The sequence below is a fragment of the Telmatherina bonti genome (genome assembly GCF_933228915.1).
Source record: "Telmatherina bonti genome assembly, chromosome: 5".
Taxonomy (NCBI): domain Eukaryota; kingdom Metazoa; phylum Chordata; class Actinopteri; order Atheriniformes; family Telmatherinidae; genus Telmatherina; species Telmatherina bonti.
The window spans coordinates 29,557,586-29,581,829 of NC_136623.1; the positions used below are offsets into that span (position 1 = coordinate 29,557,586).

At 37.4% G+C, this 24,244-nt stretch overlaps 2 protein-coding genes across 3 annotated transcripts; both read left to right on the forward strand.

Annotated features, from left to right (window-relative positions):
* The first annotated feature begins 665 nt into the window (after positions 1–665).
* Positions 666–5,193, forward strand: psma2a (proteasome 20S subunit alpha 2a). The gene is made up of 8 exons (XM_079240878.1): positions 666–729; positions 1,265–1,341; positions 1,799–1,931; positions 2,237–2,359; positions 3,338–3,419; positions 3,582–3,655; positions 4,033–4,090; positions 4,216–5,193. The coding sequence occupies exons 1-8, from the start codon at positions 689–691 to the stop codon at positions 4,330–4,332; spliced, it is 705 nt and encodes a 234-aa protein (XP_079097004.1). The 5' UTR covers positions 666–688; the 3' UTR covers positions 4,333–5,193.
* Positions 5,194–5,699: 506 nt separating this feature from the next.
* atad2 (ATPase family AAA domain containing 2) lies at positions 5,700–22,435 on the forward strand (the record flags this gene model as incomplete). Of its 2 annotated transcripts, none has more annotated exons than XM_079240659.1 (29): positions 5,700–5,897; positions 7,713–7,867; positions 8,156–8,211; positions 8,460–8,643; positions 8,849–8,930; positions 9,081–9,165; positions 9,516–9,698; positions 9,990–10,110; positions 11,377–11,478; positions 11,802–11,910; positions 12,607–12,722; positions 13,365–13,539; positions 13,633–13,721; positions 14,270–14,429; positions 14,846–14,936; positions 15,231–15,408; positions 15,541–15,677; positions 15,905–16,037; positions 16,125–16,311; positions 17,862–18,047; positions 18,173–18,308; positions 18,518–18,714; positions 19,020–19,179; positions 19,292–19,414; positions 19,925–20,098; positions 20,192–20,902; positions 21,104–21,237; positions 21,556–21,684; positions 22,307–22,435. In XM_079240659.1, 29 exons carry the CDS (start codon positions 5,700–5,702, stop codon positions 22,337–22,339), a joined length of 4,524 nt encoding a protein of 1,507 aa, XP_079096785.1. In that variant the 3' UTR covers positions 22,340–22,435. The 2 variants fall into 2 exon arrangements, with proteins under 2 accessions (XP_079096785.1, XP_079096786.1); XM_079240660.1 differs by having other exon boundaries at positions 9,084–9,165.
* Positions 22,436–24,244: the final 1,809 nt, after the last annotated feature.

Consider the following 24,244-nt stretch of genomic DNA (forward strand, 5'->3'; position numbering starts at 1 on the left):
TATTTAATTAATACCCTTTCCTTAAAGAAGGAAAAAAACAGCTGCCTGTAAAATAAGCTGAAATTGACTAAAGTAATAATAAATTTTTAAAAATTATGAAAATCATTACATTTTTTTTTTTTTTATAATTCTGGCTCAATGGAAATATTTAAAAAAAAAAACCAAACAAATAAGATAATTTATTACATATTACATCACTCATAAACTAATATTTTGTTGAACAATCCTTTCATGTTTCCTACAGTCAGGTGTTTTCTGTTCCTCTCAGTCTTCTGCACCTGTTGGCAGGTATTTTGTCCTACTGTTCAACAGAAAAGTGTTATATTTTGTCCAGGACCAATTTGGTTTTTTTTTTTCTTTCTTTCTTTAACTCAATTAAATAAAAACAAACAAAAAAAAACAAAACACTGTCTTATATTACTAAATTATATTTTTACAAATTTTTAGTTATTGTTCCTTTTTTAAGTCTCCAGTTATTTGAGAGACTGTTGTAAATTCAGCCTTTTCTTTAATGAAAGGGTATGAATACATATGAGCACAACTGCATGTATACTCAAACTTTTAAAAGTTTGCAGTTGTTTTGTTTGGGGCTAGGGCTTTGTATTTGTTTGTATCTACAGGCGGCGACAAACACCTCCGAGCGTACTAGAAACGCTGCAGGCTACTCATCGAAGAAGAAGAAGTCAAAATGGCGGAACGTGGCTACAGTTTCTCCCTCACCACATTTAGGTAAACTTAACTAAAATACTGATACATTTATACAATTGCTCTGAAACTTGCACGCTTTAATGGTTGCTGTGGAATAACAGTTTGATTAAATGAGTGTAACACGGAGTAACTGGACCTTTAGATGAAGATTTGAAGCAGTTTTAATTGATGCGCTGTCATTGCCTTGGAATGAATCGGCAAAGCTGTTAGCATGCTTGCTAACAGCTATTCAGGCTAAATGCTGGAAATATTTATTTTTAATATTAATGTTAAGACTCGATTAAATATTGTATTTCAAAATATTAACTGTATAGACAAACTCCTCCGTTTTACAACACAGACTTTTTAAGACCATTAGCTATTGTAAGGTAGCTGTGCTGAGTCGGATGTTTGTTTTTTTACTTTCAGTTTCGTCTTTGTTAGTTTTTATAAATCCATTTGAACACAAACCAAACTGATGGTGTGTTTCCTCATGGGTCTTTAAAAAAAAAAAAAAAAAAAAGTTTTCACCTCCACCTTTCTGCATGATAACGCAGTACTGTGTGTGTCCCTGCAGCCCCTCTGGTAAACTGGTCCAGATTGAATATGCGCTGGCAGCTGTAGCAGCCGGAGCTCCCTCAGTTGGCATCAAAGGTGAGGAGTCCTGGAAACATCTTATTAAACAGCAGGGAAACACATGTGGATTTTATAATTTATCCATTCCTAAAGTAGTGAATGGTTTAACCGGATTAGAAGTTATTTAAATATGACTTTGCAGCAGGATTGTTATTGGTAAATAAAGCACAATACTTTAAGTCAGAGGTTTATACTCTCTGCGTGTTTTAAGATATCTTAGGATTGATTAACATTGCATGCAATACTAGATTTTTTCAGTTTTTTACAGTTTCATTTGATCAAAGCAGGTACAATGAGTCTTAATAGCATAAATAGATGAATCTGTCAGTATAAAAGCAAAATACCAAAACCAGACCAGTGGATAAGTCGCCACTCAGCAGTCATTGTGAAGGATATAGAGTTGCTTGGGTAAACTCTTACAATTATTTAAGATGTGTTTGTGAAAACACTTAACTCATATATATATTTTTTTCAGCTTCTAATGGCGTTGTCCTGGCAACAGAGAAGAAGCAAAAGTCCATACTGTATGATGAACAGAGTGTCCACAAAGTAGAGCCTATCACTAAACACATAGGCATGGTCTACAGTGGCATGGGGCCTGACTACAGGTGGGCATTCCTGACTTCAGGCACAAAGTGTCTATGTGATGTCTACTAGCTGCCAAACACACCATGGATATACCAGGTTTTACATGTAATAACTCTTTAGGACATTTATTGTCTCTAATTTCATCTACATTTTTCAGAAGTACTATGTTTTATTATTAGTTTGGTCTATTTTAATTGATTGACTGATACACTTTTGTTTCTGAGGTTGTGGGTAGAAAGCCTTTGCATTACTGTTGTCCAGAAGACATCACACAGCTGAAGAAACTCTTGAATGAATAAATCAATTATATTTGTGATCCTTGCAGGGTTTTAGTACGACGAGCCCGGAAGCTTGCACAGCAGTACTACCTGGTGTATCAAGAGCCAATTCCCACTGGCCAGCTTGTGCAGAGAGTGGCCTCAGTCATGCAGGAGTACACACAGTCTGGGTGGGTACACTATTACACACGCTTGTATTTAGTGGACCCTTGTGTTTAGAAGGAGGCTTGTATTCATTCCAGAGTAGGATGATTAAAGACAGTCTCAGACTCAGACAAATTTACATTAATCTTGGTAATCAGTATGACACATTTTTAGCTGATCCACCAACTGCGTGTTCCTTATCACACTAAAGTCTTTTGGTTGATAGTAATGCTCCTTCAAGCTGTTCTACAGAGAAAACCCAAAAGAGGGGAAATGATTGTCTGCTAGCATATTAAGGACTAAAACTTGAGCAGAACCAGAAAATCAGAATGGTGATGGAGCCATAAAAAAACTGAGCTTGTTATCTTCTCAACAGAAAAAGTAATTGACAAAAAGGGTCACTCTCCATCAGGAAGAACATTATTCAGTAAAAATTAACCATTATTTCAATGTGCAGATTTTGTCATCAGTTAGTGAACGGCAAAACAAAAAGCACAATTCATTAGTCTGTTCATCTCAAAAGTTAACACCCCAGCGACTCTGCAGAAAGCATGAAATTGCATTTTAGTGCATGAGTTCTTGCATTGCACACGGCAAACTGAAAATATTAGTCTTGTCATCTGTGGCTGCTGCCCCGTATGAAAGCAACCAAAATGGATACAGGAGACTAAAACACCACCAAAGTTAAATTCTTACTTGTTATGCTTCTTTCATTATCAGTATGATTTTGAAATTTTTATTGAGAGATATATATATATATATAATATATATATATATATAATGATCAAGGTCTATTAATTGTGGAATAGGCCTATGCTAACTTGATCGTGTTTTTTTTTATTTTTTTTTTTTTTATTTACCATATCACCCAACCTCATTTATTTGTTTATCGTTGGAAATCATCTAAAAAAATTTTCTCTTTCTACTCTAGACAAGGCTTTGTTCCAAAATGTTTTATGTGAACTCCTATCAGTTCTTATAATTTGACTTCTTCACCACTTTAGTGGAGTGCGTCCATTTGGTGTGTCGCTGCTGATAGCTGGATGGGATGAGGACCACCCCTACTTGTTCCAGTCAGACCCCTCTGTAAGTTGTTTTTCATTTTTTTGAATCCAGAACAGCTATTCTAATCTTCCTTCTAAAATAATGTTAATTCTGTAATTAACATTATTTTTATTAGTCTTATCTACCGGATACCAGACTACTTACTAACTTAACCATGTTTAATCTTTTCTTTGTGTCTGATAGGGTGCATATTTTGCATGGAAAGCCACAGCTATGGGAAAGAACTACGTTAATGGAAAAACATTCCTTGAGAAAAGGTAAAATTTGATCATTTCTGAAGAATAATTTTCAGTATGATGAATGTAAATATAGACATTTAATCCATATATTGCCAATGGGCTTGTACTATAGTAGTGCTTTTTCTGTGATGCCAATCACACAAAGCACTTAATACGTCAGTCACCCATTCACACACACAGACTCACATCCTGTTTGCAGGGTTCAGTGCCTTGCCCAAGGACACTTAGACATATAGTCAGGTGAAACTAGGAATTGGTCCACCAACTTTCCTTCGGAGCTACTCTCTTAAGATGTTTATGCAACGAGTGTTTCAAACATTTAGCCATTTTTTGTAAATCTAACACAATTTGCATCCTGACTATGTTATATGTATGATGTGTTTATTGCACTGCAGGTATAACAATGACCTGGAGTTAGAAGATGCCATCCACACAGCCATCTTGACATTGAAGGTAGATTTCTTTTTATATATATATATAATATAAACATTAAGCAACACTTGTAAGTGTTGCAGTAATTTATTAGCAAATTTACCTTGGATATCAGTTACTTAAACTTTTCCATATTTGTGTTTCAGGAAAGTTTTGAAGGTCAGATGACAGAGGAGAACATCGAGGTGGGGATCTGCAATGAGGCCGGCTTTAAAAGACTCACCCCAGCGGAGGTGAAAGACTACCTGGCAGCCATTGCATAAATACATTCTTCCTGACGGCATGGCCTTGTGGCCACATTTCAACACAGACTTCACAGCGCAGTAGCCAATGGTCTAATGACAGATTTAAAAAAAAAACCAAAAAAAAAAAACAACCTTGGTTATTCAAACAGTATGAACTTGCTTATGATTCTCCTTTTCCACTCCATGAACATAGTCTGAGGACAGCAACCCAATTCTTCTCAGACTTGTTAACATGCTGACTACAGCAAAGTGTAGTCGGCAAGATCCGTTCACGAGACAATTATTTGTAATCTGATACATTGTCTAAAATATAATTGGTCTGAGATGGTATTTTCAAGTTATATAAACTAATTGGCCTTATTGTCAAACACATACTTTGATTGTCTGAAATGTGACAGTTGACTACTGTGCAAATGAAAAGGAATGTGGGCTCTGACAAGTGAAATATCAAGTCTTCCATTGTATCCTCTTTTTCTTTCTTGGCTCAAATATAGTTCACTGATTGTTAGAAATCAAGCCAAATCATTATACATTTATTGACAAATTTCTAGTTCCCTAATTGTGATGTGGCTTCTGCTTATTGAAAAAGGAAAATGTTTGAATAGTAAAACTTGCTATTAGCCATGGTTATGTCTTTATCTCAAATTTTCAGAGGAGTTGGTATTCTTACTAAATCCTTAAGCTAAACAGAATAGTGTATCATCAGAAGGAAGAGAGTAAAGAGGATGTAATGGAAAGTATTGAGATTTTTTAGTCAGGATATGGCTGCCTGTACCATTTTTCATGATGTGTTCATTTTTTTCAGACTAGAAACGATTCTTACATTTGTATTTTCTCTTCTGGAATCTGTCATATATTCAAATAAAAAAGATGAGTTGGTGTTTGTTTATTGTTTTGGATTAATACGTTTTTATAATGTTGAAAATGAATATTAAGCATAACTTATTAAGGGGCTCATAAATGAGCGCGCACTGCTTCAAAGTGCGCGCGCTAACGTTCACCGGATCACCTTGTGAAACCGATTTTCTGTATTCTTCCGCTTGTTTTGCTACTTATTACAACTGCTGGTGCAGAAGCAGCGATGATCAAGGCGACCACTTGAACTCGTTGCACTGACGGTCCCTTAAATACTGAATCACCTTTAAATGTTTATTCAATTTAAATATTTAGCAAAGGGTCTATTTTTTCCTGCGGCCGCTCACAGTGGCTTACCTCATCACCTCCGATGACGTTTATGGCGCCAGAAATCAAGGGTTTAGCGAGGAGCTCGAGTCAGTCCGCGGGCAGATAGTCGCCGTTATCTTTGCTATGTCGGTTTAATCAAACCCCAAAAATAACATTTGATTTCCCATCGTTTGTGGATATACGGTTGATCCGCCGTCAAGATGGTGATACTACGTAGCAGCGGCGGTGTTGGAGCTGAACCGATGGCTACTACACCGAAGAGACGGACGATTGATATGGACACGAGCTCTGAGTTCCTGTCGCTGATTCCCGCGTCGCAGAAAAAGTCCGCCCGACTCACCCGGTCCTCCCGGTCCCTGAATGACAGCTTCAGCAGCCCTGAAAACATCTCGGCGAATGTGAGAACACACACACACTTGCACAACTGTTTAGCTAGAAAGCTATTTGACTGCTGGATAAATTGCCAGTGAAGACGACTTTGGTGTGCTACTTCTGCTAACGCTGAGCTAACTAGCGAACTGCCTCTGCAGCTCATGTTCCCACAAAAAAAATCATAAAACTGGGCTTCAGCAGTCCAATATTTTCTGTAAACAGTTTGGACGTTTAGTCAAAATTATGCCCATCATATTGTCCTAATGTTAGATAGTGTATTTAATTTTATTTTGTGGTCAAGCACCTTATCACTAGAGGTCCACAAAGGTACATACATGGAGCCGATACAGGTACATGTCTCTTAGGTTAGCAAATGCTGATGTGAGCGTTTGGTAGGACCAGTTTAGTTTAGTTAGGATTCCCATTAGCTGTAGCAAGCTACAGCTATTGTTCCTGGGGTCCGGCACAATTTAACATTAAAAACAAAAACTTGTAAAAGTTACACAGCACTTCGGTTCAGTCCTGGAATACAAGCTATTTACATATTCAAATCCATCTCTTTACATCCATTTTTACATACTAAATGCATGCATGTCATGTCCATGTTATATGCAGTACTTTACCATAATACATCGTATACATATAATACATATAAACAGTTTACTGGAATACACATTCTATTCATTCACAAAATATGCTTATTACTCATAATTGGATATCAACCTATATATTTGATTATCTGTAATACAAATTTTCTAGTACACCTCTATCCACACGATCAGTTTGTTTACTCTATTACACATACATTTGTATTTGTTATACTTTTATCACCAAACCCTTATAATTATGATTTATATAGATACCTGTACTTTAAAAAAAACAAAACAAAAAAACAACGTCTTTTATTAATATTTTAAAGTTTTTTTCTAGGTCAGTGGTTAATTTAATGTTCTTCGGTAGTGAATTCCATATTTTCATACCTCTATACATAACAGTTCTTTTTATGGCATCTGATTTTGCTTTAGGCAAGCTGAAATTTCCATCTTTTGCATGTCTTGTGGTATGTGTTCATTTTTTTTTTATAACTTATGTAAAAGTCTACATTAATGTTCAACCCATAGGTACATTTATTTGGCTTTTTATGCAGTTTTATAACTGTTGAAATTGTCATTAAGTTACTTTCAAAACATTTACTTTACTTGTTAATACATATGTAAATATGCATGGTGATGATGCTAAAATAAATTGATTATAATATAAAATTCATTCTGAATTGTGTGGTCAGTTCTAGAAACTCTAATGTAATAAATGAGTAACAAACTATCTGAAACTCATAAGCTTTTAGTGAGGTGCTTGCAAGACAAACAGGGGCAGACATGGGTTAATTTACTTCAGAGAACTTGACAGATTTACTGCAGAAGGAAGACTGCCTTTAGCTTTCCAGTTATGGGACACTCACTACCATCTAGAAGAATTGTCTTTGCATTTACATGAAATTAACAGTTTTTAAAAAATAGGATGAATAATCTACTTTCATTACCTATAGCAGATGTTTGATATGTGTTGTTTCATGGTATATATCAGCACTTATTTTGAAGTATAGTTCCAAAGTACAACTTTATAAAATTTATTTTAAAAGCATTACGTTAACAGTGAAAAAAGTAAAAGTAATATACTGGTAGATGATCATAGTATCAATGCATGCTTGTGCTCTTTTAGCTAAATATTAATTTAAAAACACTTAATTGTCATATGTTATTAAGGTTCCTTGACGTTGTAGAGTTTAAATATTGACATGCAACTTTGTGGTGTTAACTTTTAATCCATTGTGATTTCACCAGGGCCATGCTGATCTTAACCAGAAAAAGGGAAGTGGTCTCTATCATTCTCGCAGGACCAGAGGACAAAGAAGTAAACTAGAGGTATCTTTTGCTGAAATGGAGCCAAAGAGCAGTTCACCTTTAGATGGAGCCAAAGCTGAAGGCTACTGTACCAGGTAATGCAGGACCACTCACTCAAGCTGTTACATGACCACAGTTGACCCAAAAATGAATGTTCTCTGCAGTTTCCAGTTTACAAAGTAGCTTCACTGTAAGAGATTGTCTGTTAGTATGAAGTACATTCTCAATACTGAAGATACTCTGAAAGGAGACAGTGGTAAACTTGATATCTTGTGGAATTTGATAGTTTTGTGTCCTTCTGCAGAAATTTAACTTCTATTTTGACAGACTTCCAAAAATGTGTGTACATTTGTAGATATTTGATGTGTTTGCGCTGTCTCCAGGAAATCATCCAGGCTGCAGAGAGAGGGAACAGCATCCAGTGGAAAGCAGCAAGCAGGTACAGTACATTACAGATCTCTTGACTGATAATAGATAATAGGGCTGTGACGATATGCTTTTGTCCCGATTCGATTCAAATTTTTTGGGTGCTGATTTGATTGAAATTGTGATTCTCACAATTCTTTGATATTGCTGATTTTTTTAGATTAAATTAAAAAAAAAAAAATCACAAAAGTTTTTTCCTAATAGATAATTCTATAAATGATGATGTACGGAAAACATATGTTCTATATCTCCACCACCCAGATGTTCCAGATGTTGTGGAAGGGTCATCCACACCCAAGAGAAGTCGCTTTAACCTGAGGAGCCGAGATACTGAGGAAGAAGAGGAGGAAGAGGAAGATCAGGCAGTACGACGAAGTTCCCGGATCACCAGATACAAATTGAATTCTCGCAACCAGTCAGTTCTTTATGACCGTCTCATCACTAAGTGAGTCCAGCAACCTTTACTCTGTTTAATATTTTACTTTTCACACCAGTTAAAAATTAGCCCAAAAAAAAACCCAATCTGTTGCCTCATGTAGGATGTACCACATGCTCCAATCTGTAGTAGTGGGATTTGTGATCTAATGGTATATCAAAGTAAAATAAAAAAAACTTTGATTGCAGCCTCTGAAATGATTCTTGTTCTGCAGCACTGCTGAAGCTGTTCTCCAAAAGATGGATGACATGCAGAAGATGAGACGCAGACTGAGGAGCAGAGACACCAAAGAAGAGGTTGAGACCCACATGAAAAGCTTTATGGGTTTTTTTTGTTTTTTTTTAATTTCATCCCAGTGTTTATGGTGACCAAGTGATTGTTACTATGATATTATGTATGGAACTTCAAAACATTGAGTTGATTGGCTTCTTTTTCCCCCTTTTTAGCAGCTCAGCATGTACGCTAATGGCAGAATCCAACGGTCTCTGCGGACAAGGGCTGAGAGTAAAAAAAGTGAGGAGAAACACCAAGGTGAGGTGTTTCAATTTATAGCTAGACATAGGACAGTGCTGGAAAACACTGTTTAAAACTTACTTGCCAAGTTTATGCTACTCTAAAGAAAACTCAGTCAGTACCTGTGTCCCTGTCAAGCAAACTACACATACTGTATATCTGCAAAACAACTATTTATTGTTTTTAAAAGCAGATATTGTTTTTCTTTTAATTAAATAGAGATTTTTAAAAAAAAGCTTTACTTTAGGAAATTTAGTCATCACATGTGAGTTTTTTTTTTAATGGCATCCTTCAATAGTTTAAATTTGGATAGCAGCCATATCTTCTTTATGCATCTTTTAAAAATGTTTACCTTGTTTTTCACTCAGTAGAGGATGAGGATGATAATGATGAAGATGAAGATGGAGAAGATGAAGAGGAGGAAGAAGAAGATGATGATGATGATGATGATGATGATGAAGAAGATGATGAGGATGAGGAAGAAGAAAACCAGCGACGCTATGACTTCCGACAGAGAAAGACTGTGGTTCGCTACCAAGCCCCACAAGATGGTACTACCTCTGTTAAGATCCATGTTTTTATTGAGAGATTTAATTATTCATCAACAGGCAGCATCACCAGCACAAGAAAGACTTGACATTTACAAATACACACATACACTCATCTTTTTTGTCCTAAATGCAAAATTAGAACAAATGGAGAAGCTTTTGGGCAGCACACTGTAGCAGATGTAGCTGAAAATCTTCCCCTTTATAATTTCACGAAAGTTTATCAAAGTATTACCTTTGCATTACTTTGGTATTGAAATGTTTCTGGAAGTTTTTAAAAAAATCTTTTCTCAGAACCCAGAGAGCCCAGGAAACGCAGCATGTACTTTAAGGAGCACTCATCCCCTGCTAGGTGCAGGTTCAGATTCAGCTCCACAGCTCCTAGAAGCCCCTATAACAGGAGGAGAACCAGCAGGTTAGTATGGCGACACAGGCATCTTAAAAGTGAAAATAGAGCATTTTCTTTAGGTTTTTTTTTTGTTGTTTTTGTTTTGTTACTATTCTTAACAGTGAGCGCCTTCTGCCATTTTTATTTATGATAAATCTAAAAAAAAAAAAAAAATTATATTACCTCATGGTGCCCACAGTCTTCTTGTGTTTGAATGAAGCATGTTTGGCCAAACTTTAATTGAAATTCATCTCAAAGCTGTCAGTTTTGGAAATAGCAATGTCTTACAACCACTCTTGGTTACCATTGCACATTAAATCCATCCAAAAATTCCTTTCTCCCCCCCTTTTTTTTTTCTAATTGTCTTCCCATCCTCAGGAGTAGTTCTGAGAGGTAAGACCCTCGTTACTTGTCTTTGTCAGTTTGTAATGAGTTTGTTTGGGGCACTGTCTGGGTCTTTCTCATGGTTGTTGGCAGGTGGCACAGTTGAGTTATACTTCAGTATGGATATGTGCACAAAGATAACTGGGGGTGCAGTGATTATGCTAGTTTGATGATGAGCCATGCAGTTAAATCATGACTGTCAAGTCAAATCTATTGCATGTCATTGCAACGCTGGTGGAATTTAGATGATTAGCCAAATTTCATTTAAATTTTTGTTTAGTTCTTAACCCAACAGAGTTTTAAAATGTATTTTGTTGCTCATCAATCAGTCTAGAGGGACGCTGAATGAAGATTATGTTTAGTATGTTTATTTGTTAAAGCTTAAAAAAAAAACAAAAAAAACATGATTGTTTCTGCTCATTTGCAAAGTATATCCCATCGTCATGAAACCAAAAACTTCTTTTCACGGTTAATTTGTCATTTACAATGTGTTTAATAGATGCACAGACAGAATTGATCAATAGAGACTGCCTGCACAACTATTAAGCATGTTAAAAAAAAAATTATGTTACATTAGTTGCACTGTTTTATGTGTGAATTTATATTTTTTAAGCTTGCCGTTTCATACTTCTTCTTGTTGGGGTGATGGTATCCTTAAAAGTTGATGCAAAAATTATTTCAAGTCAGCATTTATTTCTTCATAAAAGCATCACTCATTACATTAGCAGTATTTTTGTGTGTAGAAAGCTGATTCCTACTAATACTAATGAGTAAGGCTGATGTTTGTAGTGTTGTTTGATATAATTTCAGTTTTACAATTATTTTCACTTCTTCTGCCCTTGCCAGCAGTGTTGTTGATTGCAAATGATTTAGATTCTTTTTAAAAGAAAATGTCTTTTGACCTGGCAGAAGGAGACATGCAATCCACAGTAGTGACTCCACATCCTCCTCTTCGGATGAGGATAAATTCCAGAGACGGAGGAGTAAAAACAGGAGCAGGCCTGTGAACAGGTGAGATAATCAGGAACAGCTATTATACTGCAGAAGCACAGAAAAACCGTGTTAACATTTGTCTTTCAGGTTTACATTTGCAAAGGAACATGGGTAAATTTACAGCCACCAGTTCACCGGTATTATTCTGGAGACATAAACTTTAGAACGTGTCTTTGGAGAGAAAATGTTGATTCCTTTTCCAATCACGTCATCTACTGAATAAAATTATTCAGTGAAATGAAATTTAATTCCTGCTGTAATACGTCTATATGGCATAGGTCCATGGAGTCACTAAATGTTGATTAAAATTATTTGATTTTTTTTCACATTTGGTCCTAAAGGTGTCTGCCAATGAATCTGGTTAAAGAAGACTTACTTGGAATCCAAAAGGACAGAATGAAGATTGGAGCCAGTCTTGCTGATGTGGACCCTATGCACATCGATAAGACGGTAATAATAGATCAATCATTACTTTTTAATCATTCAATCAGAATGAACTGGTCCATTTTTCTGCAGGAGTTGCAACATAAATGTTGCTCATTCCTTTATTCCCAAATCAGACACAGGCCAAATACTCACACTTTCTATCAACAAGTAGAGATAGGAAGTGAATTTTTACAGCCCACTAATTTCTACTGCTCCATCCAGGACTACCATAGAAGCTCGTAGATAAGACTCAGAGAGCAAGCTGACCTTACAAAATTTATATGTGATAAATGAAACACTCATTTTCATCAAAATCTCCAACAACAAATGAAGTTTGTCACATGGTTTAAATAGCAGCAGTAAAAACACAATTATTCTAGTCAGACAGAAACAGTTGTGTTTACATGTCGATACACAGTGGTAACATTTTCTTCTTGGTCAGATTAGCAAGTTTACAACGCATGATGTGATTTAACAAATTCTGATCAGATCTGCTGTCGTTAAGGAATTTATACTAGACTTTTTAATGTAAGCCGTCCCGCCTCACACTCCGATTGGACTAATTGATTGTAATGCAGCTATTACCTATTATTGATTTATTATAATTTATGATTTGCAAGACTGAATTTTGTCACTTCAGTGTACACATAAATATAATGTTTTGTGTCAAGGAGATATGATGAAATAATCTTAACAGTACTTCTTTTACCCCTGATCTAGGTGCGCTTTGACAGCATTGGAGGTTTAAGCAGACACATTTCAGCACTCAAAGAAATGGTGGTGTTCCCTCTTCTCTACCCAGAAGTCTTTGAGAGGTTCAGGATACAACCACCAAGGTAAGCAATGTGTACTTGGTGTACAAAAAGTGTTACTTTTTTTTTTTTTTTTTTGTATTATTTTTTACAGTCCTAAAAACTTTGTTTTACAAAAATAGAATGGAAGCTGGAAAATTTTTTCTAACTTTGTGAAAACATGAGGTTTATATAGTTATGTCTTGTTTTACTCACCTCAGACACATTTTTTGTGTCTTTAGAAATTAAATGTAAATCTTCATATTCAGTCAGATCTATGATTAAACCCACATTTAAAACATGTGTTTTTCTCTTTTCAGCCCATTTCCTAACTTTTTTTCCCCCTGTAAATAGTTGAGCATTGCATTCATTTAACAGATACTTTTATCTAAGGGAACTCACGAGTAACAAGTGTAGAGGAGTACAGGAAGGTTATTGAATTCTGAGTTTTCAGCTGAGTCTTTAGCTCTTGTGGGAGTGATCATGAAGACTTCAGACCTTTTCTTGATAACTTATGGTGTTCTTGTGTAAGGAAGTTATAAATGTTATTCAGAACCAACCTGACTACTGGGGAGGATGCATTTGTTTGGTTTATATATTTTATTTATCCTCCCTTTTTCTAAGCTTGTCTAGTGTCATTTTAGTATTAACTTTGCCTCAAACCTTATTGTGTTTTCTTGTCTTTAGGGGCTGTCTGTTTTACGGCCCTCCAGGCACTGGGAAAACCTTGGTGGCAAGGGCTCTTGCTAACGAGTGCAGTCAGGGTGAAAGAAAGGTGTCATTCTTTATGAGGAAAGGAGCCGACTGCCTTAGTAAGTGGGTGGGAGAATCTGAGAGACAGTTACGACTGCTGTTTGACCAGGTAAACTGAGCTCCTTAAACATCATTCCCTTTTGTAATAAAACTTGTGTAAATTCATAACTGATCTGTGAATGCTGATCTGAAATATTTTTAGGCTTATCAGATGCGTCCGTCTATCATCTTCTTTGATGAAATTGATGGTTTGGCGCCAGTGAGGTCCAGCCGTCAAGACCAGATCCACAGGTCAGCTTTATTCTGAGCTTTATGCGCTACATGCATAAAGTTATTTCCACCACTTTAAATTTAAAAGCTGCCTGATCGACAGTAGAGCTGCAGAATATATCATTTTAGCATTATCACCGCAATGTACATGTGTGCAGTAATCATATTGCAGGTTCTGCAATGTAGGAAGTCAATGGAACTCAATATGCTCATTTATCCATCTACAACCTGCAGACATGGAGAGAGATCATGTTGTAAACGAAACATGAAACTAAACATTTACTCAGGACCTAGCACATTTAAAAAATAACAATAGGAATGACTCAAATGCTGACAAAAAACATCCTTGAACATTTGCAAAAAGAGGTGAGATTAGTTCAGGTTAATCATCAACAAGTTTACTGGACTGCAGCATAACCTAAAGTACTATTGAAGTTATCTATTTAAAATTCCTGCATCTTTTTACATATTGCAATAAACATTGCAGGATTAGAATAAATCTGTATCAGGTTTTCTTCAATATCATGCAGCCCTACCCAGCTGGACTTTTTCTTTTTTCTTTTCTGCAGTTCCATTGTGTCAACCCTTTTGGCTCTTATGGATGGATTAGACAGCAGAGGGGAAGTTGTTGTCATTGGAGCTACTAACAGACTGGACTCCATTGACCCAGCTCTGAGAAGACCAGGACGCTTTGACAGAGAATTCCTCTTTGGCCTGCCAGACAGAGAGGTGGGACATAATTATTTGTATTATTAGAATTGTTTTTATATTATTTGTAATATTAGAAAGATGTCTATTAGAAAGCTTAGAAAAATAAATGACAATAGGTTTATAACAAATGCTCTGAAAAAGAAACAAATACCATCAAAGCAGTAAGTTTTTTTTTTTTTTCTTGTCAACTTATTGAGTTGAAAGTATAGTTGATTTAAATATAGGTAATTGATTCATTTAAGTTTCAATAATCCTGTGAAATGTACTTTCAATGAAATAATGTGTAAAGAATTTTGAACTGAGCAGCAATTTCAGGTTGTGAAAAAATTTAAAGAATGCTGTCAAATGATTTTTGACTGTGACAGAAGAGGTTTTTAGAGCTTGCAAACTATTGATTTTAATGATAAAGTTTTCTGCTCTGATCTTAATTCCAGGCAAGAAAGGACATCCTTAAGATCCACACTAGACAATGGACTCCTTCCCCCTCTGACACGTTCCTGGAGGAGCTTGCAGATAAATGTGTTGGTATGTTTGCATACAAAATTAAGGTTCAGCAACAGCTTGAGCGATGCACATATGCTAAGCTACATCTAAGCTCTATGTGTTATATACTGTATAACTAAGTGTGAAAATTAGGGAGACATATTTTTTCCTTTTTAAATGGACTACCTTAAGCCAAGGACAAATATGTCTCATAGTCATTATTATTGTTGGCCAACAAAAATTCTTGCAGGAAGGTTTTGTACTCATGATATACAGTTTTACTGATTGTCTTTTGGCTGTTAACAATATTATATTAACAAGCCCACTGGTTTTCAGGATATTGTGGCGCAGATATCAAGGCAGTGTGTTCAGAGGCGGCTCTTTGTGCACTGCGGCGTCGCTACCCTCAGATCTACTCTTCATCACAGAAACTTGTACTAGATGTGAACTCTATCGTCATCACTAGCAAAGACTTTGTGTGTGCCATGTCAAAGATGGTGCCTGCTGCCCAGAGGTACATCCATGACACCTGAACCCAACTTTTTGCCATACTGCTTTTTGGTTGTGGTGTAAGTTTTGTTCTGATGGCTCCTAAGTTGTTTTAAAGTTGAAATGCTGATTTATTTCCTGTCTTCTGTTCTTTTAGGGCAGTAGTGTCACCTGCTAAAGCCTTGATACCTGCCATCCGTCCTCTGCTGAGCGCAACTTTGCAGAACATCCTCCACACAGTCAGCAGAGTGTTCCCTCATGCTGAGCAGGGATTAAAGAGAAAGCGTGAACTAAGTGAAGTATTTTTCTTCTCTCTTCTGTTTTATTTATTCAATTTTCCTGCCCTTTGCTCTCTCTTTTCATACTTTCCTTTTAATGTTTGTACATTTGTTCTTTAAGGGAAAATTGTGTTCCTTTTTCACAACATAGAGAAAAAACAAGATTGATATTTAATGTCTAAAACTTTATGGAGGATCACTACTTAAAATAAAGTCTTGCTTGTTTGTTGTTGTTTTTTTAAGATCTGCCATGTGGAGTGTTTGAGGATGAGCTGATGTTCAGCGAGGAGGAAGACTTTGAGGCTTCCTTTGGTGGACTAACCTCTCAATCCCACCTCAAAACAGCAGCTGCAAATAACCTCTTGAATTTTAACAGGTGGATTGATCGCTCTTCAAGGTAAATTAAGAATATATAAAAATGCCATCTCACCCATCTCAACCTCTGTCATTTCTCCTTCTATAGAGGTGTGCTGAGCCAGCCAACATCCTACCGTCCCAGGCTTCTGCTGGAGGGCAGACCAGGCTCAGGTCAGAGTTCTCACTTGGCCCCGGCTGTTCTCCATGCTCTGGAAAAATTCACAGTGTACACTCTGGACATGGCTGTGCTGTTTGGAGCCAGTGCCACAGCACCAGAAGAAACCTGCGCTCAGGTAAATTGGATAACTTGAAACCTTAATAAATGACTGTAGTACAGATATTTGGTAACAAATGTGTGAGATTATTTAAGCCTGTTACATACACCACGAGACGCAAGAACTGAGTTCTTGTTCTCGAGGCTGCAAGAACAAGAAAAAACGTCTTGTTCGGCAGTCCATACATACTACGTCTGCAGCGGGGAGGGATCACTGCGGGGGGCGATGTCTGCTTTTATGCGCGATTAACCCGGTTGTTACCTCCGCCGAGGTTGTTTTCCCCGGCGTCTTTTTGCTCATGATAACTTAAAGGGTTACTGATGGATTTTTATAAATATTTCAAGAGTTGTTGCAAATGTAAAAATGAAGAACTGATTAAATTCTGGTGGTGATCAGGATCACCGTTTGGATCCAGGAATGTTTTAAAAGGATTCTTAAACATTGTGCTTGGTGGAGGTTTCCGCTCTCCGAGTTTCTAGTTTCATATTTAACGAGCAGCTTCGTCCGTGGCAGGGCGGGTTGTGCACGCGGCTGGGTCCGAGTGTTTTATTGCCACATGTAAAAATGTTCGTACTTTCTCACCACCTCGATCAGCTGTTTTATCAAAACAATCCGTTTTGCCGGCAACAGTAAAAACGCGGAAGCAGCAATTCCGCTTCATGCTTTCTCCGTGTTAACGACGCCCACCTCCAGTGTCCGACCAATCACACGATACTTCTCGCAGCCCCGCAAGAAAAAAGTTCTGCCAGCCCGGTGTGTCAAGAACTGTCCTCAAACACGTCCGCGAGAACAAAATGACGTCAATTTCTTCTCGGAGCCTCGAGAACAAGAAAAAAGTTCTCGCGTCTCGTGGAGTATGTAACAGGCTTTACTTTGCAGTTGCAGCCTTGTCAAATTCAGTGTGTTCATTGTGGTGGACTTCACTGGCCAAAATGGCTGCTACAGAATATGTAGTTCATGGGCCTCACTGCCTTACATTGTAGGAAGTGGGGATAAATATGTACTACAGACAAATTTATTTTACAGTCACGTTGAATGACTGGGAGTCTTTGTTTTTTATATATACACACACATATATATATATGTGTATATATATATATATATATATATATATATATATATATATATATATATATATATATATATATATGTATATGTGTGTGTGTTTTATCTATAAACAATGTTGTAAACAACTTGAGCATAGAAATGCAGAACTCCACAGGATAATATAAACAGTGCATGTTTATATCTCAACAAGCAGTTATTATTTCACTTAATTTCACTAAATCTTCATTGGAAGTGATAGATTCTTCAACACTCATAAACTGAATGTGTTAAAAGGAATTTGCATAGAACTTTTCCAGTTACCCTCTCCTACTGTTTAGTTAATTTTTTTTTCCTTTTTAAGAAAAAAATGTGACTCAAAACACTCAGAGTTGATCACTTTTATTTAAAGTTGTCTATCTGCTTTTAAATGCATTGCCTTGCATCAACTTGAATAGGATTTCATTCCAGCTGCTACATGACCAGCACTGTAAAGAAGTGTTTCCGTGTTGTATCCTTTGCAGATTTTTGTTGAGGCCAGGCGTACCTCTCCCAGCATCTTGTACATCCCCCACATTGAACAATGGTGGGAAACCGTGAGTCCTGCCTTAAGAGCTACCTTCCTGAGTCTCCTTAGCTCCATCCCTTCCTTCTCTCCTATATTGCTCTTGGCTACCTGCAGCCTCCATTATGACCATCTCAGTTTGGAGGTATGGAAAAAAAACCAAGACAAATGACAGGCGTGCACTATGACACATCAGCAGTCTTAATGTAAAACTGGTCTCAGAAATGTCAATATGCACAAGAATGACATTACTCACTTTTCTTGTCGCAGGTGCAAGAGCTGTTTCGGGTTGAATATGGAGAGGTTTTTCACGTTCAGGTGCCCACCAGCCGAGAAAGAAGGGACTTTTTTGAGGATCTGATTCTCAACCAGGCTGCAAGGGCCCCTGCTTCAAAAAAGAAAGCTGGTATGACTGTAGTCTAAATTAATTAATGTTTTTGTTAAAGTACTTTGTTGAAGATATCTCATTGCTGATAAGCAGGGTTGATAAACACCAGCAGGGTTTGGTAAAGCCGATTTGGTGTGAAAAGATTCACTTATAGGGCTAACGTGGAAGAATAATCTCAAGCTTGTTTGTTGTTTATTTTGTCTGATGTGTCAAACCTCAATCCTCAGTTCTCCATGCTTTGGAGGTGCTTCCAGTTGCCCCTCCCCCTACCCCACGTCAGCTGACAGAAGAAGAGTGTCAGCGACTTGAAGAGCAAGAAGAAGACACTCTCAGGGAACTTCGTCTTTTTTTGCGCGATGTCACAAATCGCCTGTCTCAAGATAAACGGTTCAAGGCTTTTACAAAGCCTGTGGATTTAGAGGAGGTAGTTATTCTATATTTTACCATACCAATGCTTTACGTGTACCTGAGATGTTATATGGTCAACAAACCAGCATTAATTGTCATAGCTGTGACTATGCACTGAGACTGGCTTAAGGTGTTTTAGGGTGCAGTAACTTTAGGCTGCATTAACAGATAATATGATTTTAAATAAAACACCTGTAGACCAAACCATTATTCTAATCTTACTTGGACTGGCGATTAAAAGGTGGAATTTTTATTCCTTATTATTTTAATTGGATTGTTTTCCTCCATTTACTGGTACATTAATACTGCCACATGGTTTAGGTTCCAGATTATGCTGAGGTGATCAAGAAGCCCATGGATCTGTCAACCGTTCTCTCTAAGATAGATCTCCATCAGTACAGGACAGTCAAAGAGTTTCTCAAGGACGTGGATCTCATCTGGCAGAATGCCCTCGAATACAACCCAGATAGGGACCCTTCAGGTACAACAAACACAACACCAGCATATGCTATTAATTGCTACAGCAATTACTACATCTGAGCAATTTGCTTTATTGTCTGATTTAACTAAATGTTTGTGATTGTTTGCACCAGATCGTCAGATTCGCCACAGAGCATGTGCACTGAAGGACAGTGTGCACGCTATAATTCGAGAAGAGTTGGATGAAGATTTTGAGAAAATTTGCGAGGAGATCAAAGAGTCGCGTGGGACAAGAGGTCAGTATTGTATGCGTGCAGACTTTTTCTCACATAATGAGGATCAAAGTCTGACTAAACACCCAGAATTATTCCCATTAACGTGAGGGTAGCAAATTTGTTCACTTAGAGTAAAAACAGTGTGTGTGTGTGTGTGTGTGTGTGTACAGACTTGGCTGCAGCTTGGCATTTATCTGTTATTGTTAAGGCCAGGGACCCATGATTAGGTTTTGTTAGTAAAGAACCTCCACTGTAAACCAGATTTGTCTATGTTTGAGGATAAGGAAACAAATCTGACTCCTAAACTTTATGCTTATCACCTTTCTATAGAGTTTGTAATTAAATTTAAAGCATCATTTGATCACTAAAAACTTGTGTTTAACAATTAAAATGTAGCTTGCACAGTTGCACTCATTTCCACAGTGAAACGCTTGTTTTTTCCTGTCGAAAAAAAAGTAAATAAATAAAAATTGGGATAAATATGCTTTTGTTTGGTTTTTATTGAATCAGTTTTTATTTTTGACCCCTCAGGTTGTTCGACTGCACAATTTGCCCCCTCCTTCTACCATGTTCTTCCCAAACAGCCCAAATCTGCCCTGGACACTAGCATCACTGACACTGTACCACAAAGAGAGACACATGGATCTACAACTGTTGTAACTCCCAGTACAAGCTTTCCTGCTGCTACAACACCCAAAAGTACAGGTAAAACCAGTTGATTGCAGGGCGGGGAAAAGATTTATCAATGTTTTGGCAAAAGAATTCCAAAAGAAAATGTATTTTCATTTGTTGTTCCAGCCCACAAAAGGAGACGGCGGAAAAGTCGCTGGTCTAATGGCTACATCGCAAAGAAAAAAAACTCCTCGTCTCATGTGTCCAAAGATGATTCACAGTTGGCCTCTGATGAGTATGAAGAAGATGGAGATGATGAAGAGGATGTCGAGAAGAGACGAGAAGCAGAGCATTGTGGGAACAATGAAGCAGAAGAACATCAGATGGTTGTTGAATCAGAGGCAGGACCTGCACCCTCTCAAGATGGTAGTAGTTCCACACCAAGTGAAAAAGAGCAGAACAGTCAGGAAGAGGAATCGCAGCAGGAAGAGACTAAACCAGCCACCGAAGAGGAGGTTGTTCTGTGTGAAAAAAGGAAACAGGAAAATGACAGCCAGTTACAGAAGGACAATGAAATACCTGTAGAACATCAGTCAGGAAAGTCTGAAAATGAAAATATGGGAAGAGACGTCAGCCGTGAGACTGTCTCATTGAATGGGAACATGGAAGGCCACATAGAGACTGAAGATGCTCAGCACACTAAAACAGTAGAGACTATCGCTGTAAATCAGTCGGAGACTCAAGTTCCAAGGAGTCAGTCTTCAGAAGAACCACAGAGCAGCATGGTTACAGTAGAGGAAGCTACTGGCCCTGCAGAGCCAATGGAGACGGACACTACAATACCCTTAACCACAGATGCACATATACCCGCCAAGGGTGAGATGGACACAGGCACAGGTAGGCTTTTAGAACTGTTGCACTTGAAGTACGGCTCATTGCTCTTATGTCTGCTTAATAACTAGTTTTAGTTTTAGATGCGGTGATTCTGTAGAGTCAAAGAGGAGCTCCAGAATCCAGTGTTTTTGTCATAGCTGACTATCATCCAGCAGTGGTGTCAACTTTTGTTTCGTACCGTTTTTATTTTGCACTTTGTTTCAGATTGCAACATGAGGCGAATGACTCGGACTCTAAAAAACACCGTCCAACAGCAGCAGATAATCAATGTGGACAAAGCTCTGCAGATTCTGAACCAGGAAACACCTCCTCTGATTGTAGATAGAGACAGATTAAAGGTATGTGATGCTCAAAATGTGTAAGCACATGAATTGACTGGACTGACAACCTGTCCAAGGTGTACCCTACCTCTCACCCAATGATTACTGGGCAAGGCTGTTGCTTCCCCGCGACCCCTAATTGGAACAAGTGGTTAAGAAAATGGATGAATTCAAAGAAAGGGAAAAAATTAAAACAGTTTATTTTTGTCAGTCCTCTGTCATTTGTGTTATTTTTTCCAGTTAGGAAATGAGGTTAAAATTTTCTTTCATTATGATTATTATAATTGTTGTTATTAATGTAAAAACCTTTTTGTGGCCTCCTTTGTCATATTTCAGGAGCTGTTGGACAAGGTGGTGTTTAAGACTGAAGGCTATGAGGTCTACAAGCTGGAGAAACTCTACGCCCTTCTCTGTCAGAGCATCTACAGACACAGACAAGACTACAACAAAACAGCGCTTCTACAAGTTAGTAACACGTCTGTCCTTCTCAATGTGAGGAAGATGACAGATGCAACTAATGTTAATGATCTGTTGGGTTGATAACTGCATTAGAAACAAGTGTATTTTCGGCGCTATTAAATATTAAATAAATAGCCTTTAAATAGATGTTGTGGACGTCTGTTTAAATGCTGTTTTCTAGTGTATTCTTACATGAGGATTGTATATTTGCAATTTTGCCACTTGAGTGGACATTAGGAGAGTCACCTAACACTGCCCCTCACTAAAGAATAAACAAGTATAAAATGTCATATAAATGGAAACATAATTACAAAGTTTACATCAATGAAAAAAAAAAAAGGAAAAGGATATTTGTCAATTCATATTAAAGACAAAAGCGTCTCTGTACATGTATGTAGAAGTAAAATATATGTGGAAAAATGTGGCATTAACATTTTAATTCATGCATCAGAGGGTTCAACTTTCTTCTGCTTAAACAATTTTTCTTCATTTTAGTTTGGCACATAAGTGTTTTATGTTTCTTATTATAGTTACATTAAACACAGGTCATGTTGTTGAGGGCGTTTATTGGTTTTGCCACAGTCACTTAAGTGTTCCTAATTTACTGTGCTTCTGCTTCGTTCTTTAGGACTTGGAACGAGAGATTGAAGACTTCTGTTGATGTGACGACAACAGCGTGACAGTTTTTACCAGAGCATAAGCCTCTTACCTCTTTAATTATAAATAACTGGTTATATTTTCATAGAAATCTATAGGCATTTATATTTGTGCTGTAGCTTAAACTTTGTATAACTACATTTGTTTATATGTAATTAAAGTTTTCATCTAATTGTTGTGTGTGCTTTCTTTGTAAACATAGTTTAGATTGTATAGTCCAACAATTCTGCTTTACATGCTTGTGAAGAATGACAATTTAATATTTTTTACTTTAGCAAGCTCTTGTGTTGTCTACTACAAATGTAATATTTAAATCGGATGTTTACCTTCAGCTCGTGGGTATCCCTGCTACAGATTTTTACAGATAATGGTAATCTTATGTGGTCCATTGAAAGCCAGACAGGCTGGAAAACCAAACTAGTTAAGTGTCAGTTGCTTCTTTTATAAGAGACACATTTAGAGAAAAGTACACAAAATGTAATGACAGTTGCATAATATCTGATTGTGTAGAAACTAGGTCAGTATATATGTGGCCTATTTTGTTTTCTGCATGATTGTAGCAAACTGAGCATTTGTGATTTTAAAGATGGTGGCGTTTTCTGTTCCTGCTTGTGTGATGAAACCCAGAAATTAAATGGGTTCATCGTGGAAATTACATCGCTTTAGGTTTATTTGTGACCCTAAACTGCCTTTACTTCATATTCCTAAACTACATCGTTCAGTTTCTTGAGCAGATGAATGTAAATCTTGGAAATGGCAAATAATTTTAATCGTAATCTGCTTGTTATGTTCGTGTTGCAGTAAACGCATTTGACGCGCTCGTAGCTAAAAAAAAAAAGAAAAGATGAACCAAAGGAACAAATGTGTCCTTAAGTAGCTTCTCAAACTTCCCTGTCGGGTCATTTAAGGACATTTTGGCAAACAGCCGAGTCGGAAAAACAAACCATTTCATGTCTTTCTGCGCACATCGTTAACGCCTTGATTGTCTTTGGACTTGGTGGATTAAACTACATTAGTGTCGTACAGGGTTGAACAAAGGTAGATATATATATTTTTTTAATTGCCTGAATTTTAAGAGTATCGAAAGTCGCCCAGGAATGACGTCAGGACGTATCACATTGAATGATGACGCCGTTTGATCATTAAAAAAAAAAAATCAGTCGTTAAAAAATATCTGAAAATTAGGTCAGCAAACAACGGCATACAGACGGTCCCGTCATGGAGAGCTGCTTTACCGTCTACTATATTGTTTTGAACTTTCACAAAGACGCGTCTCTGGTGGAAAAATAACCTGTTCCGACGTGGAGAGATGTCCGGTGTTTTCAGCATCTGCAAACGGGAGCTGTAGCCGTCAGACCGGTGCGTTTTCTGCCCGTCCTCCTCGGCTGGGGTTTGGGAAACCCGCAAGCCCAAAAAACATTGACGCTGCTGCCGCCCCGGCCAGACTGACGCTGAATGGTTAGTCCGGGGTATGAAAAACATCGACAAATACCACCAGAGAGAGCCTGGAAGACCTAGGAAATCCCTCCACGCTTCTTCTCCACAGCCTGGTAGCAACACATTTCAGTAGTTCAGTAAGTTTGCCGCCAGACGTGATAATGACTGGCCCGGCTAACACCGGCTAGTTGGCCCACATTACCCATATACCAAATGTTGTGGAGCTAGATTATATTTCTTAGTGTAATAAATTAATCGTATCACATAAACTAGTGCTCCCGTCCACATTAATGTCATGCTACTTTTTAATTCAAACGAAGAATCTATCAGAGCAGCAGTTCAGCAACTAGATCTCATTTATTACTGCATAATTATTTACACAGATTTCACGAGCATAAAGAAGGTGGTTTAAATAATACAGTCGTGTGTTAGAGGTGATTATTTGTACATTTGTTGTGTCACCATGGCCGGA

What these genes read in the sequence shown, in the direction of transcription:
- psma2a (XM_079240878.1), top strand. Translation starts at nt 689, where the DNA reads ATGGCGGAACGTGGCTACAGTTTCTCCCTCACCACATTTAG. An exon ending in TTCTCCCTCACCACATTTAG is followed by an intron (nt 730 to 1,264) that starts GTAAACTTAACT and finishes GTGTCCCTGCAG; the next exon opens with CCCCTCTGGTAAACTGGTCC. An exon ending in CAGCCATCTTGACATTGAAG is followed by an intron (nt 4,091 to 4,215) that starts GTAGATTTCTTT and finishes TTTGTGTTTCAG; the next exon opens with GAAAGTTTTGAAGGTCAGAT.